The 17,604-nt window shown below is 33.4% G+C and overlaps 2 protein-coding genes across 11 annotated transcripts in view; one reads left to right on the forward strand and one right to left on the reverse strand.

The window, feature by feature from the left end:
* The window catches only part of ZDHHC17 (zinc finger DHHC-type palmitoyltransferase 17), a 328,798-nt gene that overhangs the window by 7,632 nt on the left and 303,562 nt on the right, over positions 1 to 17,604 (forward strand). Inside the window, exons 2-3 of one of the 2 annotated variants that reach the window (XM_064491550.1) lie at positions 14,130 to 14,225; positions 16,644 to 16,770. The gene's annotated coding sequence lies outside the window, so the exon portion shown is untranslated. The remainder of the gene's footprint in view (positions 1 to 14,129; positions 14,226 to 16,643; positions 16,771 to 17,604) is intronic. The other variant, XM_064491551.1, reaches the window with a different exon arrangement.
* OSBPL8 (oxysterol binding protein like 8) overlaps positions 1 to 17,604 on the reverse strand; it is a 133,766-nt gene that overhangs the window by 5,855 nt on the left and 110,307 nt on the right. For all 9 annotated transcript variants that reach the window (XM_064491549.1, XM_010988201.3, XM_010988200.3 and 6 more), the window contains 9 exons: positions 16,238 to 16,334; positions 15,465 to 15,563; positions 10,490 to 10,587; positions 8,656 to 8,745; positions 7,279 to 7,415; positions 5,500 to 5,685; positions 5,059 to 5,146; positions 1,965 to 2,070; positions 185 to 287 (listed from right to left, as the gene is read on the reverse strand). In XM_064491549.1, coding sequence (XP_064347619.1) covers positions 185 to 287; positions 1,965 to 2,070; positions 5,059 to 5,146; positions 5,500 to 5,685; positions 7,279 to 7,415; positions 8,656 to 8,745; positions 10,490 to 10,587; positions 15,465 to 15,563; positions 16,238 to 16,334 — 1,004 coding nt within the window. The remainder of the gene's footprint in view (positions 1 to 184; positions 288 to 1,964; positions 2,071 to 5,058; positions 5,147 to 5,499; positions 5,686 to 7,278; positions 7,416 to 8,655; positions 8,746 to 10,489; positions 10,588 to 15,464; positions 15,564 to 16,237; positions 16,335 to 17,604) is intronic.

Consider the following 17,604-nt stretch of genomic DNA (forward strand, 5'->3'; position numbering starts at 1 on the left):
CTCCCCCAGTATTTTAGTGCTGAAGGAATTTCCTGAGTTTCAGTAATCGGGTGACAGAAGCCAAGGTTCTCTTTTAGCTTCGTGATGTTATAAAAATGTAAAGTTTGCATAGGATTTCCTATGTAGCAGGAGTCTTAGCTACTCCTCTGTACTCAGATGAATAGTCACTGTCAGTATATATTACCTTTTAATTTCTTCCTGTGTTTGTTTTATAGATTCGATGGAAGTCTGAATGTCTCCCAGTTCTATCCCTTTCTTTCTTCTTGCACTTGGTTTTACTGATTGAGCTAAAAAGACATTTGGAATAAAGTTAATAAAAATAATGAACATATTTAATTGTAAACAATCTACATTTCAGATTAATAATTCTCATGTAATAAAAATTTTCCTAGGCATTATTTTTATGGCTTAGAGACTCATGTACTACTAGTAATAAGTAATAGTATGCATTTTTGAAGTTTCAATCATATTTCTAAACTAGAACACTACAGATAAACTTAAAGCAACCATGAATTAGTTAAATTTTGGATGGAATCAGTTTTATTTTTTTAACCAATTAAAATAGACAAAAATATTTCTTTAAAATACACATATTAATTTTGGGAAGGTATTATTCTCTTCTGTCTCCTGCCCATTTGCCTACATCTGAAGAAGTCAGCTTTTTGAGCTCCCCTTTCAGTTTTTTATTAATTGTCAATGTTATCTTTATTTCCCCAGTCATCCAACCTTTAAACCTTTTCAGTTGGTTTTAATATCTCTTCTACAAATTTCATTGTCAACCAGCAAAGTATGTGGGTATTTTTTTTTTAAATCCCTTCTCATATCCATTACTTCCTTTCCATTTTTGTTCAGATCTTAACTTCTCTCCAGATCTCAGCTCTCTCATTTGTCAAACAGGAATAATAATATTCAACTTCACATGGTTGTAGTAAGGTGTTTAACATCCAGTTTGGCACACATTAAGTACTCAATAAATGCCAGCTGACACGTTACAGGTAAGCTAGTTGAGTGGATAAGAGAGTGAATTAAGGAGCCAAAATATCTGCATATATAACAGATAATATACTGCCTTATGGGATATACGGCCTTGGGGAGTTTAACCTTGCGCATGTGGTACCATGTTACTCCTGCTTTTAAAACTTGATTCATTTTATTCCTCTTTTACTCCAGTATTTTGTCCACCACCCACATCCTTCAAGCCTAGACTGCTATAATCAATTAGAAATTCTAAGTAATTCACCAGGGTTCCTCTTTATGAACCTTCTCTCAAACTGAATTCAGTTCCCCTTCCTTTAAACCCTTTACTATTTGTCATCTACTAGTTTCTTAGCACTTACCATTTATTCACCTGTAGTATTATCTCTGTAAAAATGAACTCCCCAGCTTAGTGTGAGCTTAGTAGAGACTACGGCTTTTAAAAAACTATTTTTTATAATGTCTCAGACGTTACCTTAATGCTTGATTATACCTCAGTGTAGTTCAACACAGTTTACACATTATCTGATTGAACAAGAATGGCACACTAGTTAATTGAATTCATTATTTTGATATAGTTATATTTTTGTTTGTCTGTGACTTCTAAATACAATAATTTATTATGAGAATGAAAAACTATTGAAGCATGAAACAGCCCAAAGCTCAAAAAATGCTGCCTGCACTGAATCTAGGAAACCATCAATAATTTTTCAGAAGCTAACAAGGAATAAGAGCTAGTACTACAGTGTGGCTGTTGATTTACATGTTTCCCCCTTTTTCACTTCCCATGTCTCTACCTTGTGTCTTGGTCTTGAAATTTACCTATAATCCAAAATAGCTTTTTTTGCACATCATCCTTGCTCCCACCAAAACTTACAAATCTTGACTTAATATGAAAAATCATTTCTACATATCAAACATAGTTAATAGTAATATCCTTTAAAAACTTTAGACTCTTACAGTGAATAGTCTGCAATAAATATTTTTACCTTCACTTCCAGATGAGTCCTGGATGTCAGGTTCTGGGGAGGAATAGCCTTTTGCCACTTTCTTCTGTTGCCTGGTTGGCTTATGTTTCATTTTTGGGACACTAACCTGAAAAAAAAATTGTGCTATTACATGAATTTGCACTGAATTTTGTATTTAAAGACCCACGTTATACAGCCGTCAAAACTCTTCATGGGCACAATATTTAGAAATAAAAACAAAGATTAAATAGTCTAATTAAAATTTAAATAAGATGTGATACACTTATACAAACTATTTAATTTTAATAGGAAACATTAATTTGGCACAAACATCAAAGAGTATAAGAAAATGTACAATGAAGAGGTTCCCTCCCACACCTGACCTGTATCCACCCAGTCTCTCCCCCACTAAAAAAGATACTGCTATTTGTTTATCCTTCAAGAGACATATTTATGCACACACAAATATGAATACAGACACCCCACTTTTTTAACTGTATGAGTTAGTAAATCTGGTTGAATGTTAAGTAATAGTGTTCTTTTAAAACCATACTTATCTTGTTCCCAACATTAGAAACATTCTCACTGAAGATGTTGGGTTTCCAATAAAATTATTTAGATTGCTTACTTTTAATAATGTCTGGATAATGTAGAATGCATCATATAATAAATGGGAATGGTATTATTATTTTGCAGAGTGTAATTTAAACTTACTGAAAAATGTGAGTAAGATTCAAAAGTACATTTAACCATCAGTTAGGATTAAATGTTCCTTAGAATAAAAAAAAAATGCAAGAGAAGAAATCAGAATCAAAAGGGCAAGGTAATTTATACACTTAGAAAAACAAGGAACCAATGGTCAGAAGTCTTTAACTCTTTTCTTACCTGTTCACTGTTCTAAATCAGCATTATCTATTTATCTATCTATATTAGGAATTATATACCTATTCCTTGAAATAATTTTGTAAAATCTTACTCAAGTGCTTAAAATTAAAGTAAAATTTGTATTGTTTTATTACAGAAAATAAATAATAAGGCAGGTTCTGGATTCAGCCTAACACTGTGCCCTCCTACTTAACCTCATGGAAACTTAAGATTTTATAACAGTTAGAATCTAAATCCATATTCTTAGAGTAGTTTCAAATTAGAGATTAATAGAGACTGATGAGAAGTTATTTAAAATGAGAAAGGGAGTCAGTACTATACTGTTTTGATTACTGTAGCTTTGTAATAAGTTTTGAAATCAGAAAGTGTGAGTGTTCCAACTTTATTCTTCTTCAAGATTGTTTTGGCTGTTCAGGGCCACTTGTAATTCCATATGAATTTGAGGACTGATTTTTCCACTTCTGTAAAAAAAAACTATTGCAATTTTGGTAGAGATTGCATTGAATCTGACTGATAGATTCATAGATTGATAGATTGCTTTGGGTAGTATTAACAACTTAACAATATTAAGTTTTCTTACCTAAGAACACAGGACTTCTCATTTATTTAGGCCTTCTTTCTTTTCAACAGTGTTTTATAGTTTTCAGTGTACAAGTCTTTTACCTCTTTGTTTAAATTTATTACTAGGTATTTTATTCTTTTATATAGGACTGTAAATTGAATTGTTTTCTTAATTTCTTTTTGGAATTTGTCCATTGCAGGTGTATAGAAACACAACTAATTTTTGTATGTTCATCTTATATGTTACAACTTTGTTAAATTCATCAGCTGTAGTAGCTTTCTTATGGATTCTTTGGGATTTTCTATGTGTAGGATCCTGTCATCTGTGAACAGAGGTAGCTTTACTTCTTCACTTCCAATTTGGAAGCCTTTTGTTTGTTTTTCGTGTCTGACTGCCCTGACCAGAATTTCCAGTGCAGAGGTGAAAGTGGGCACCTTTGTCTTTTTCTTGATCTTAGGGGGAAAGTTTTCAATCTTTCACCACTGAGTATACTGTTAATTTTTTAAATTCTGAAAGGGTCTTAGATTTTGTCAAATACCTTTTATGTATCAACTGAGATGGGCATGTGATATTTCACCTCATTCTATTAATGTGATGTATTGCATTGATTGATTTTTCTTATTAAACTATGCTTGCATTCATGGGATAAATCCCACTTAGTGTATGATCTTTCTAATGTGTCATAAGATTTAGTTTGCTAGTATTCTGTGGAGGATTTTTACATCTATATTTATAAATAATATTGGTCTGTAATTTTCTTCTTTTGTGGTATCTTTTGGTGGCTTTGGTATTAGGGTAATGTTGACCTCATAGCATGGGTTAGGAAGTGTTCCCATGTTTTTTTGGAAGAGTATGAGAAGGACTGGTGTTTGTTTTTCTTTAAATGTTTAATCCACCAGTGAAGCCACTTAGTCCTAGACTTTTCTTTCTTTGGAGGTTTTTGATTACTGAATCAATCTCTTAACTTGTTAGAGGTCTGTTGAAATTTTCTATTTCTTTTTGAGTCAGGTTATGCATTATGTGGGGGTTTTCAATGCTCTCTCTCCCCAGACTTTTCTCCTTACAAGGTCTATTGTATATTTTAATGGTAATCTTTTGTCCCAGGTATCTGCAGGTTGTTAGTTTGGCTTGCAGTACTTCCAAGCAATGTCTGCAGCCTTTCTGGCTGAGCTCTGAGTTAGATGAAACAGAGATGTATGACCTGTGTAGAGCCTTCAGGTGGCCCCCCGACAGGTTACAACAGACATACATAACAATTTGTTCATAAGGTCTGCTCTACTCCCTCTGGAACCAGGGCTCAAACTGGGAAATGTGGGGGCCCTTGAAGACTGCCACTGCACCAGGGCGGAATTATGACAAGAGCAAGTAAAAATGCCATAAAGTTTTCTTGCGGCTTTGAAGTTACCTTTTTCTTGATTCAGCACTCACTTAGTTGCTGCAAACCTCTGACAGCTTTCCAGAGTTCTTGCAAATGTGGCTATGACAGTTTCTGCTGGCTTTTTAACTTTTCTTTGAGGAGACAAGAGCTTCAAGCTGCCTACCTTGTCATTTTTCTGACCTAAACTTTTAAAATTTTGAAGCCAAATTTTATATGTTTGTGGCCAGAGATACTAAGGAGTTAAAAAATTTATATGCCTAGCAAATCTAGTTACATTTTTTATTACATACCATTGGAGTCCGATGTTTCACTTTGGTCTGGATAACACCATCTTTTTCAAACTGTATCATATCATTAAGTGGGTCCCATGGTCGAGTACTACATAAATGAAAAAACACCATTTGTTTAATGACTAAGCAAAACACTCAAAAACTTTAAAATAAACTTTCTATTCCATGATTAGATTTTCATCGGTAATTATAAATCTAGCTATAAGATTAAGATTTGTCATACCTAATCTTCTGATCCTCAGCTTATTTTATAGGCTAACTACTATGGAGACAAATTTAAAACTATTTAAACTACTATGATGGAGTCAAGTGTAAAATCTCACACTAATATATATATATATGGCTTAATAAAAAAATTATTTATACTAACATTAAAAAATCTAGAAATGAAGGCAAAAAACTATGATATATTGTTTGTAATATACTTTTAAAATTACTTACTCTGCAAACTTGTAATGCCATTCTCCTGTGAGTGGGTCAAGTTCAAATAACTTGCATGTCCACTCTTCATTTTTTGTTTTCCGATCTTTGGCAGCTTGTCTTTGAGCTTCTTCTAAAACATACTTTTCTTGAGTAGCTTCTGTTTGGTCTTTGGCATTTATAGCTCTTGTCACCCGCTGCCAGAGTCTGATACATGTGCAAAAATAATATTAAAAAAGCAACAGAAAATCAAATCTACATAGAATAGGCTTGAATCCTATTGAGAGAAAATGATACCTGTGTGGGTTTTTGGCTTTGATAAGGCTTATGCTTAGATGCTTAGAAACAAGCCAAGATATAAAAAGTGATGCCTTGAGTAGAGAGAGGCAGTGGAGACCATTTTTCTTCCCTGGCAAGGAAAATTTATTACATGGGTTCTTAAATATATGGAAACAAATGGTGCTGACTCAGAATGATAGAAATGTAATGAAGGTTCGAGAATCTAATTTTTAACAAGCTCCCCAGATGATTCTTGTACACACTGTTTAAGATCCACTGGCCTCAAAGATCCAAAAGTGTAATGCCATGTTTCTCAACCTTGAATGGAGGATTTGTCAGGGAATTTTAAAAATCAGACTCTCTGGAAGTGGGCCCAAGCATTTTTTTTCAGTGTTTCCTAGGTGATCTTTATTTGCATCTAGTGTTAAGAACCACTAATTTAACAGAAAAGACCATCGAGGTAAAATACTTTCCCCCACTAAAGTTTAGTTTTTTTATTAGATAAATAAAAATATATCTATTATCTACCCATTTGGGACAGCTTGTTGGGACTGAAAGAACAAAAGCTATGGAACCAGATAGACCTGGATTTAATCCTAGATCTGCCACGTCTTGGCTGGTGAACTTAAAGTTACTTGTCTAAGACTCATCCTCATCTTTAAAATATTTAAACTTATATACATGTCTCAAAAATGCTGCATGCTTTGGCATAGTTTCACTTCGGACGGAGAGCATCATGTGGTTACAGCTGAAACAGAATTTTTAGAACTGCTGCATACTCATTCTCCTATCTTTGACAACCTCAATTTTGAGTATAGAAGGAAAGTGCACACAGACTTGAATCCTCCTGAGAAGAGAATGATACGCATGTGGAAACATGTAGTAAGGACTGAACTGCATCATGTGTATAAAGTACCTAATATAGTGTCTCTCACGAAGCAGAGCCCTTCTCCTAACATGGAGAAAGAAGTGTAAGAGTACCACTGGGCAGTGTGGATACAGTATTTTTGATGTAAGAGATGGAGCAAGAATTTCTTGATTTAAGAACAGAAATTACGGCTTTATTTATTCCCCAACTAATATAAATCCTCTAGAAGCCAGTGGCATTATTCTTGTATTTTAGAAAATAAAACAGAAGTAGATTTTGTTTTACATGCCTAACCCACCTAGAGTTCTATATGACTACCCCAGGTTAAAAAACAGCTGCCAGATAAAAACTAAGAGTCATTAATTAGTCCCATAACTTTATGTAAACAAAACAGAAGTTGTTCTTCTTTTTTTAAAATAGGCCCTGGAGCAGATAAGATCAGAAAGAAAAAAATAGGACACTTTAGTTTACAGATGCAGAAAAGCAGCGTGATTTGTATTATAATAATTTAACATTCACATATACCAAAAAAGAATCCAATTACATTCTGCAAATATTAAACTATTTTGCTGAGTTAACATACGACTGAAGACAGGGAAAAGCAACCACACTGTTAAGGGATTGCAAAACATACTCTGAATTGTTATACTTACTTCTCTGATTCAAAATCTCCCTGCTCTTCAAATTTCACAGTGTGCCTTATTAATCTCCACTGCTTAATGTCTGGTGTTGGATTCCAGAAGACCTCTGAATTATCAGTCTTTTTGTCATTAATAAAAACTTCACTATCCTATATTTAAAGAAATTAAAAATTAATGTAAAGAATTATCTTTATTTAAAAGGGAATTATATAGTTTAGTAATAAGGTAATAATTTCTTCTGATACTTAATCCCACAATGAAATACATTTTCTAACAGCCTCAAATCTCATCATCCTTATAAAAACAGTAAGATTAAATATATAATACTTGTCATTTTAAAAAATTGGTTGAATACACAGAAAGTTTGTAAGATTTCAAAGTTTCACTCAATAAACAAATTTTAGACAATTACATGCAAAGCCTCAACAACCATCTCCGAATTGTCAAAGTAGAGCATAGTGTTTGCTTTAGCTACAATGAGATGCTGCAGACTATGTATTCTATGTATGTAGAAAAACCAAAGAGCCTTTCTTAGCATTAAAAATTTGAGCAGTGTTCTAAATTTCATTTTAAAAAAAACAGTTTTTATCTTTGTTCCAAATGATATTCAGATAGAAGTAAATCTTAAAAATTAATAGAGTATATGTGGCCTCTTAGATGAATCTCTGGATCCATTTTCATTTTCTCATATTTTTCATCATCTTCTGATTATAATGCAGAAAATAGCATATAGCAGTGTTTACGGTGAGAGTGCATTTGGTAGTAGCATGATATGATCCTTTTTATTAATTTAAGCACCTCTTAATAAAATTACATAAATGTGAATTTAGGTCAGCAGAAAAATAAATAAAAGCCATTGCTCTCAAAAACTGCTATATCCTTTCCATGTTCCTCAAAGGGAAATATAATTCCAAATGGAAATGCCTCTTTCATCTGATGAGAGGCCGTATACTGCTGTGTGTAAAAGCACAGCTCTGGAGCCAGAGTGCCTGGCTGGAATTCTTACTCCACCACTTTGATCAACTTATTTAAACTCTCTGTGCCTCAGTGTCCTCCTCTGTAAAATGGGAACACTAATAATACCCACCTCATTGGGTTATTATATTAAATATTAAATGAGTTAATATAAATAACATTTTTAAACAATGTAATACCTGGTAAGTGATATATGTTAGCTATGTTTATTGATTTAAAGTTTTGGAAAGATAAAATATGTAACACTAAATACTCCTGATGGCAGATTAATACCAAAGTATTTATTAAGTTAGTTTATATTGAATAGTGATGTTTTTAGCAATGAAACAAGTGAACTTACAATAAACTGCAATTCTTAACTTTCTCCCACAGAATAAAATTGTTTTTGTAAAGCTATAATATAAAAATACTTACCCAATGTCCTTCCAAAGTAGCTAAGACTTCTTTTCCCAGTTTTAGTTTCCCTGATATTTGATTAACACAGTCACTACTACCTAGAAATGGCTTTTAAAAGAAAAAATGTTGAAAAAATATTTTACTTTTAACTTATACTTACATACAACGCAGACAAAAAACAACCAAAAATAGTAACTGTACAGTTACAGTGCTGTTGAAGGCACAAATGATGAAATACTGACTCAAAATTTAGTCAGAAATGTTCAATAGAAATAAATTTAAATTTGTTGCTATGGAAAATGTAGGTAAAAACAGACTATGTGAAGTCCAAATAAACATATTAAGAAAGATCACACTGAAGTAACTGACTTGTATCCTGTGCTCTCTCCTGACTCTATCAATGTTGCAATATTTTAAGCAATAAGAAGTCAGTAAACATAAGATACTTACCTCATCTATTGAAAGAAATAGCAACTCCCTCTTTAAAACAATACCCAACCAAAATTTTAAAAACTTCCAAAAATTAAATTATAAGGAATATATTATTATATTGCCTTACTGATGTCTCTCCTCACTGACAAAATTTTGATGCTCCAATCTAATCCTTAAAGGTATCATAAATTACTTAAAGCCTCTTCAGTCATGATTTTCAAATATCATTATCACCATACAAGTGAAAAATTTGCTAAGAAGAAAAAAAAATCAAAGGGGATTGCATCAAATAATACTTGAGATCCTTTTTATTAGAGAAAAGATGCTGATTAGCTGGATATCAATATAGGAACAATTTAGTTGTAAATATTAAATGATTCACAGAAACATTTTTATCTAAACAATGTACTGTCCAACACCAACAAAAGACACTGTGAAAATGTCTTATACTTCTCTTTTACACCGAGGCAGATGGAATTTTCCAAAGATGGCCTCAGTAATAGCTACCCTCCCTCCTTCAGCCCACATGCTCTTCCTCAATGAGATCTTGTCATCCTCTCATTGAGAAGTGGGGTCTACATCCCTTCCTCTCGAATTTAGGTGTGTTTATAACTCTTCAACTAGTAGAGGACCATGGAAGTGATACAATTTGACTTCTGAGGCTAGGTCTGTACAGCAGTGCAGTTTCTGCCTTGCTCACAAGAACACGTGCACTTGGAACCCTGAGCTGCCAAGAAGTCTGACTACCTTAAGGCTTCCATGATATGAAGAAAACAAGTCACATGGAAAAGTCATGCATACAGGTGCTCAGATCTGCAGTCCTAGTTTTTTAGTCATCCCCACATGACTTACATGTCATCAGACATGGTAAGCCTTCAGTTGACACCAGGCCCCAACTGTTGAGTTTCTTGTGGCCTGCAAGTCTTCCTAACTGTGGCCCCAGACATTATGTAGCAGAGGTAAGTCATCCCCAATATGCCCTGTCCAAACTCCCAACCTGTAGAACCCCTGAGGATCAGAACATAGTTGTTTCTATGCTTGCGAGTTGTAGAGTGAATTGCTAGGCAGAAGCAGTAAGTAATATAACTCTTGACTTAGTGTACACAGCTGTAGCTTATGCCGATACATCTTTTTGGTATTCTCTAAAGCAATATTTCAATTTTCTAAGAAATTTCCATTCATTCACTTCTTAAATCTCATCTCCTATATAATCTCCTATATAATACCAACAGTTTTATTAATTAAAATTAAAAACAAAAAATAATGGCTTTCTGTTGATTTGGATCTTCCAAGGCTGCCCCTTCATGAATTCTATATTCTTATAAGTGGTTTTTAATTAGGAACTAAACTGTGGTCTTTGTTCAGTATTTGTAGCACAGCTTCTCTTTATTTAGGTGATAACCTATCATTCTCTACTAACCTTTAGTTTGAATTCAAGTATTGCACTGTATCCAGTTTTTTGACATGTAATATTGACTGTTCCACCAAGCTCAAGTGTCATTGTGCCATAAAGAATTCCTAAAGAAAAAAAAAAATTTGGACAAGAGCTTGAAGAGAGACATTGGCTAATAACAAGTAGAACTTTATAATCTAATCTCCTTGTAGGAGAAACTAATAATTCAAGAGGATTCTGTGTCACCCAGTAACAATCTGTAACATACACATAAAGTTGGTTCTGTAGGATTTAAATGGGTAACAGTTGATCCACATTATTTGCAGATTCCATATTTGTAAATTTATATTCTCACTAAAATGTACTAAGTAATCCCCAAATCAATACCCACAGCATTTTTGCAGTCATTCATGGACATGCACAGAGTGGTGAAATATTTGAGTTGTTCAGTGTGCACACTGCCAGCTGAAATCAAACAAGGTGAGACTCTACAGTAAACAAATGTCTTTCTTGCAGTGTATTTAGTGTCACATTTTTCACATATTTGTGCTTTTTGTTGGTGATTTTACTATTTACAATGCCCCCTAAATGTAGTGCTAAATTGCTGTCTGGTGTTCCTAAGCACAGAAGGCTGTGATATACCTTATGGAGAAAATACATGTGTTAAAATTTAGTTCAGGCATGAGTTAACAGTGCTGTTGGCTATCAGCTCAATGTTTCTTGTGTTGTTTTTTTTTTCCTTAAATTGAAGTCTATTCAGTTTACAATGTGTCAATTTCTGGTGTACAGCATAATGTTTCAAGCATACATTTACATATATATTCCTTTTCATATTCTTTTTCATTAGTGGTTACTACAAGATACTGAATATAGTTGCCTGTGCTATACAGTATAAACTTGTTTATCTATTTTATATATAGTAGTTAGTATCTGCAAATCTTGAACTCCCAATTTATCCCTTCCCACCCCCTTTACCCTCTGGTAACCGTAAGTTTGTTTTCTATGTCTGTAACTCTGTTTCTGTTTTGTAAATAAATTTATTTGTCTTTTTTTTTTTTTAAGATTCCACACATTAAATGATATCATATGGTATTTTTCTTTCTCTTTCTGGCTTACTTCACTTAGAATGACAATCTCCAGGTCTGTCCATGTTGCTGCAAATGGCATTGTTTATTCTTTTTTATGGCTGAGTAGTATTCCATTGTATAAATATACCACAGCTTCTTTATCTAGTCCTCTGTTGATGGACATTTAGGTTGTTTCTATGTTTTGACTATTGTAAATAGTGCTGCTATGAACATTGGGGTGCATCTTTTTTAGAGTTCCCTCTGGATATATGCCCAGGTGTGTGATTGCTGGATCATATGGTAAGTCTGTTTTTAGTTTTTTGAGGAATCTCCATACCGTATTCCATAATGGCTACACCAAACTATATTCCCACCAACAGTGTAGGAGGAGTCCCTTTTCTCCACAGCCTTTTCAGCATTTATCATTTGTGGATGTTTTAATGATGGCCATTCTGACTGGTATGGGGTGATACCCCACTGTAGTTTTGATGTGCATTTTTCTGATAATTAGCAATATTGAGTATTTTTTCATGTGTCTATTGCCCATTTGTATGTCTTCATTGGAGAACTGCTTCTTTAGATCTTCTGCCCGTTTATTGATTGTTTTTTTCTTATTAAGTTGTATGAGCTGTTTATATATTCTGGAAATTAAGCCCTTGTCAGTCACATCATTTGCAAAATTTTTCTCCCATTCTGTAGGCTGTCTTTTTGTTTTGCTTATGGTTTCCTTTGCTGTGCAAAAGCTTATAAGTTTAATTAAGTCCTATATGTTCATTTTTGCTTTTATTTCTATTGCCTGGGGTAGACTGCCCTAGGAGAATATTGCTAAGATTTATGTCAGAGAATGTTTTGCCTATGTTTTCTTCCAGGAGGTTTATAGTGTCTTATCTTATGTCAAAGTCTTTAAGCCATTTTGAGTATTTTTGTATATGGAGTGAGGGAGTGTTCTGACTTCATTGATTTATATGCCACCGTCCAGCATTTCCAACACCGCTTGTTGAAGAGACTGTCTTTTCTCCATCGTATATTCTTGCCTCCTTTGTTGAAGATTAATTGACTGTAAGCATGTGGATTTACTTCTGGGCTTTCTATTCTGTTCCATTGATCCCTATGTCTGTTTTTGTGCCAGTACCATGCTATTTTGATTACTGTAGCTCTGTAGTATTGTCTAAAGTCTGGGAGGGTTATTCCTTCAGATTCGTTCTTTTTCTTTGGGATTGCTTTGGCAATTCTAGGTCTTTTGTGATTCCATATAAGTTTTAGGATTATTTGTTCTAGTTCTGTGAAAACTGTCTTGGGTAATTTGTTAAGGATTGCGTTAAACCTGTAGATTGCTTTGGATATTATGGCCAATTTAACAATACTGATTCTTCTAATCCAAGAGCATGGAATATCTTTCCATTTCTTTAAATCATCTTTAATTTCCTTAATCAATGTTTTACAGTTCTCTGTTATAAGTCTTTCACTTCCTTGGTCAGGTTTATTCCTAGGTGTTTTTTTTTTTTTTTTTTTGGATGCAATTTTAAAAGTGATGCTTTCTTTACTTTCCTTTTCTGATATCTCACTGTTAGTGTAAAGAAATGCAACTCATTTCTGTATGTTAAATTTGTATCCTGCTACCTTACTGAATTCTTTTATCAGCTTTGGTAATTTTTGTGTGGAGCCTCTAGGGTGTTCTATATATATATATATCATATCATCTGTAAATAGTGACAATTTTACCTCTTCTCTTCCAATTTGGATCCCTCATTTCTTTTTCTTGTCCAGTGCTATGGCTAGGACTCCAAATACTATGTTGAATAGAATTGGTGAGTGGGCATGCTTGTCTTGTTCCAGATTTTAGCCAGAATGCTTTCAATTTTTCACTCAATGTTAATAAATCAAAAATATATATTTAATAAGGTGTCTTTAAATAGAAACAAGGTTATGTTTCAACTGGTTAGTGAAAATGTGACAAGAGGCTTGCAGGAACCTAACCATGTGTTTCCTTTAAGAGCAATAGTTTAGTATTCATTAATTCAGTGTTTGTTGTGACTTTATAGAACATAAGTACTGCAAATAATAAGAATCAACTGTGTAAGTGAGAAAAATTTTAAAAACTTCCTATTTTGGTTCTTGACTAAAAGTTGGGGAAATTCTGAGTTTGACAAGTTAAACAGGCTTTGTGTGTGTGTGTGTGTGTGTGTGTGTGTGTGTGTGTGTGTGTGTGTGTGTGTATCTGTTCTTGGACTAAACTCTTAAGGCCGCCTTTAATATGAAAATACATGATGTTAATTTTCAAGAGGGGAACAGACTGTGCAATGTTTCTCATACTTATTTGGCTATAGAGTTCTTATTTTATAAAACAATTTGAGACTGCTGATTTGGGGAACATATTTTAGAAAATACACAAAGGTAGAAAATAATCATTTCCTGTGCTTATTCACAAGGGGTTATATAGCCCTTCTTTTTTTCATGCAATACAAACATTGCTATAAAAAAATTATTCCCTGTTGCTATTTGGGTATGGCATTAGGTATCCATCTGTATAAAATATCATTTTATTTATTCCAAATTATATAAAACTTAAAAATATATTTCTTATCAATTCATGATTTCAGATATTTTACTTCATGCCTATTTCAAGAACCACACATGAAGCTCTAAGAATTATCTAGCCTGAGACCACAAGTTGGCACTCTCATACTTAGTACCAGGTAGGTTCACGGTACAGTGGATGGGAGTCAACAAGCCTAGAGTTTAGTCTCAGCAATCTTACTAACTAACTAGCTGGTTTGGCTTTAGATATTCACTCTCCTAGTTTTTCATCTGTGAAATGAGGCCATATTAAATAATTTCTATGTTTTCATGAATCAGTTCCTAAAATAGAGGATAATTACCCTAAAAAATTATTTGTAAGAAATAGATTGGAAAGGAGGGTACAGATAATGGCCAAGCTGAGTGTTTAAGCTGATGCCCTATAGCATTGCAGTGCAGATGGCAGAGCTGCATGACTGTAGGCAAATTAACCTCTTTGTGCCTCATTTTCCTTGTCCATAAAACAGGAATAATATTGCCTACTTTATAGGGCTGCCGGAATGATTAAATGAGTTTACAAATGTAAAGTGCACAGAATAGTTGGGTGCCTAGCTTGTTGTAAATGATAGTTATTATTTAATATTGTTATCTGCATTATACTAAATAGTGGTGGAAAAGTATAATACATTAATTTTTAAGAAACTGAAAAATAAGGATTAGGAAAAATTTAAAGAACTTAGTACACTGAAAAACAATAAATTAAAATTTTAAAAAGATGTTGTGGTACAAGAAGATGAGTATCACTTTTAAGGATTCTGAAATAATGGGCAGTTTTATCCAATTTTAAAACTTGCAGATAAGGCAAATGAAATTCCATTATTATAAATCAGCCTCTTCCAACTAAAGTGTGTGTCACAAAAAGTCCATTGTGGGTGAATTAATTCACCATAGAAATAATGAGCGGATGATAACAATAATCTTAAGTATCTGTAAACCAAGGACACTTTCAAAGGTCTGACTGCATCAATCTCAAAACATAACAAATTACAGCCATATACATTTGCTTTAAAGGAAGGCTTAAGGATAGAAAACAAACTTATGGTTACCAGGGGGGAAAGGGAGTGGGAAGCGATAAATTGGGAGTTCGAGATTTGCAGATACTAACTAATATATATAAAACAAAGAAACAACAAGTTTCTACAATATAGCACAGGGAGCTACATTCAATATCTTATAGTAACCTATAATGAAAAAGAATATGAAAATGAATATATGTACGTACATGTATGACTGAAACATTATGCTATACACCAGAAATTGACACAACATTGTAAACTGACTATACCTCAATTTAAAAAAATAAATTAAAAAAAAAGAAAGTTTAAGGAAAACCAAACTCAAGTATGGAAAATATTTACCTTTACAATGAGCATATGGCATTGTCATTACATAATCTTCACCTCTGTTCAAGAAAGTTAACCGTGCTTCTCCTTCTAATATTGCAGATAATGAGTTTCCTGAAATAAATATTGTTTATTAAATTTCACAAAAGTAATTCAACCAATTCAAAACAATATATTTAAGACACCTACCAGATACCTACAGTGGACTGTCTTAAAAAGTCTCAATGTATCCAAATATTTATTTATCTTATGTCCAAAACAGATTCGATCCATATTCCTATTCTTACAAAATGAGTACTTTATAAGGTACTTATTATGTGTTTATTGTGTTACTTTACATGAAGCTCTTAAGAAAAATCTTAAACTGATTATCCCTGGACTATGGATTCTAAATATATTTGTATTCTTTCTCTGTCTATTCAAGGACTAAATAAAAAGATCAACCCCTCAAGTACACTGAGATGGAACAAAAAACCTTAGTAGAGCTAAGCAATACATTATGCACTAAAATGGCTAGCTATAGTGGGCAATCATTATTCTGTCTTTTGATAAGTGGTATTTGTGGCAAATTTACACATATGTGATGAATACTTACATAAAATGAGTTATACCTCTATTTATGAATGGGCAAAGAAAAAAAAAAAAGGTCATTATCCAAGTAAAGATGATACTTAAAATGACATATAAAGTCCCTACTGAAAACATCCCAAGACATTGTCTATATAAAAGCTCACCAGAAAACACTATCTCCCAAAAAAGGGTACAGATTAAGACAAGGGTAAACTCACCATAGAACTTGGACTTAGCCAGGATACTACCACTAAGGCAAAATCCATCTTTTCGGTTACTAACATAAAAGGCAGATATTGGTGGATGATGGGACACCTATTGAACGCAGGAAAAAACATAAAATACAATAATATAAGCATACTATTCTGCTATTACCAAAAGTTCAAGCCTTAAAAGTATATTCTAATAATGAATAAGAAGAAACATTTAGTAAGTAGTAAAATTAAATATTGATAATTGTATTAACCAATCTCCAAGATCCCAAGGAAACCCACCTCCTGGTATTCACACCATTAGGTAAGCTTACACTGTACCAAAGTTTGTGTGGAAGTAATAGTATGTCACTTCTGAAATTCGGTTATAATGCAGCATCTACTTTGGTGTCTCTCTTTCTCTCTCTCTCAGATCATTAGCTCTGAGAAGCCAGCTTCCATGTTGTGAACAACTCTATGGAGAGACCTATGTGGTAAGGAACTGAATCTTCTTGTCAAAAGCCATGTGATGAGCTTGGAAGCAGAATCCTCCAGACAAGGTAAGCTTCAGAGGACTGCAAAGCTGGCTGACATCTTGACCTCAACCTCATGAGAGATCCTGAGCTAGAACCACCCAGCTAAATGGCTCATATTCCTGAACCTCACTGTATGAGATAATAAATAAATGTTTGTTGTCTTAAGCCATTAAGTTTTGAGTCTATTATACAGCAATGGGTAACTATTACAGTGGCTATTCTTCATTAGATGACTGAATAAACTGTAGAAAACTAACAGAAGCTTTAACAAAAGTTATTTTAATAATCTAATATTTCGATATGTCTACATCTTATGTTTTTTGAAATGAGACAAAGCTAAAATAAACATTTCTCGAGCTTCTCAACGTAGTGAAGAATTACAGTCAACTAAAATGCAAGATAGTATAACCACTAATTATTAAAAAATTAACATAGATAAGTGGCTTCAATCTGAGGGGAATATCAAAATCTCTTAGAAAGAGGAAGGTTTTTCAAATAAGGTTGGCTCCTCAAAAGAGGACGGTCTCCTCATCCTCCTTATACTCTGTATAAGGAAGATAAGTAGGTCAGGGTTTGTTTAGATGAAGAATAGCTGGGAAGAAATATTGGGATGGAAGAATTAAATTTAAAAATAGTGAGGCAAAAAAGTGCAGTATCAGGTTATTTAATTGTGAATGCACAGATATGACTAACTGGAGGGCTTAGAAAGGCATGTAATTTGAGATAAATTTAGAAAGATACGGGGACCCTGAATGTCAGGCAAATGGGTGTAAATTTGATTCAGGAACTGGGGAACCACTAAAGTACTTGGTCCTCCCCAAAAAAGTGGGGCAGAGAAAGAAAACTAAAGGTTTACTC

This window comes from Camelus dromedarius, chromosome 11, assembly GCF_036321535.1.
Source record: "Camelus dromedarius isolate mCamDro1 chromosome 11, mCamDro1.pat, whole genome shotgun sequence".
NCBI classification, from domain to species: domain Eukaryota; kingdom Metazoa; phylum Chordata; class Mammalia; order Artiodactyla; family Camelidae; genus Camelus; species Camelus dromedarius.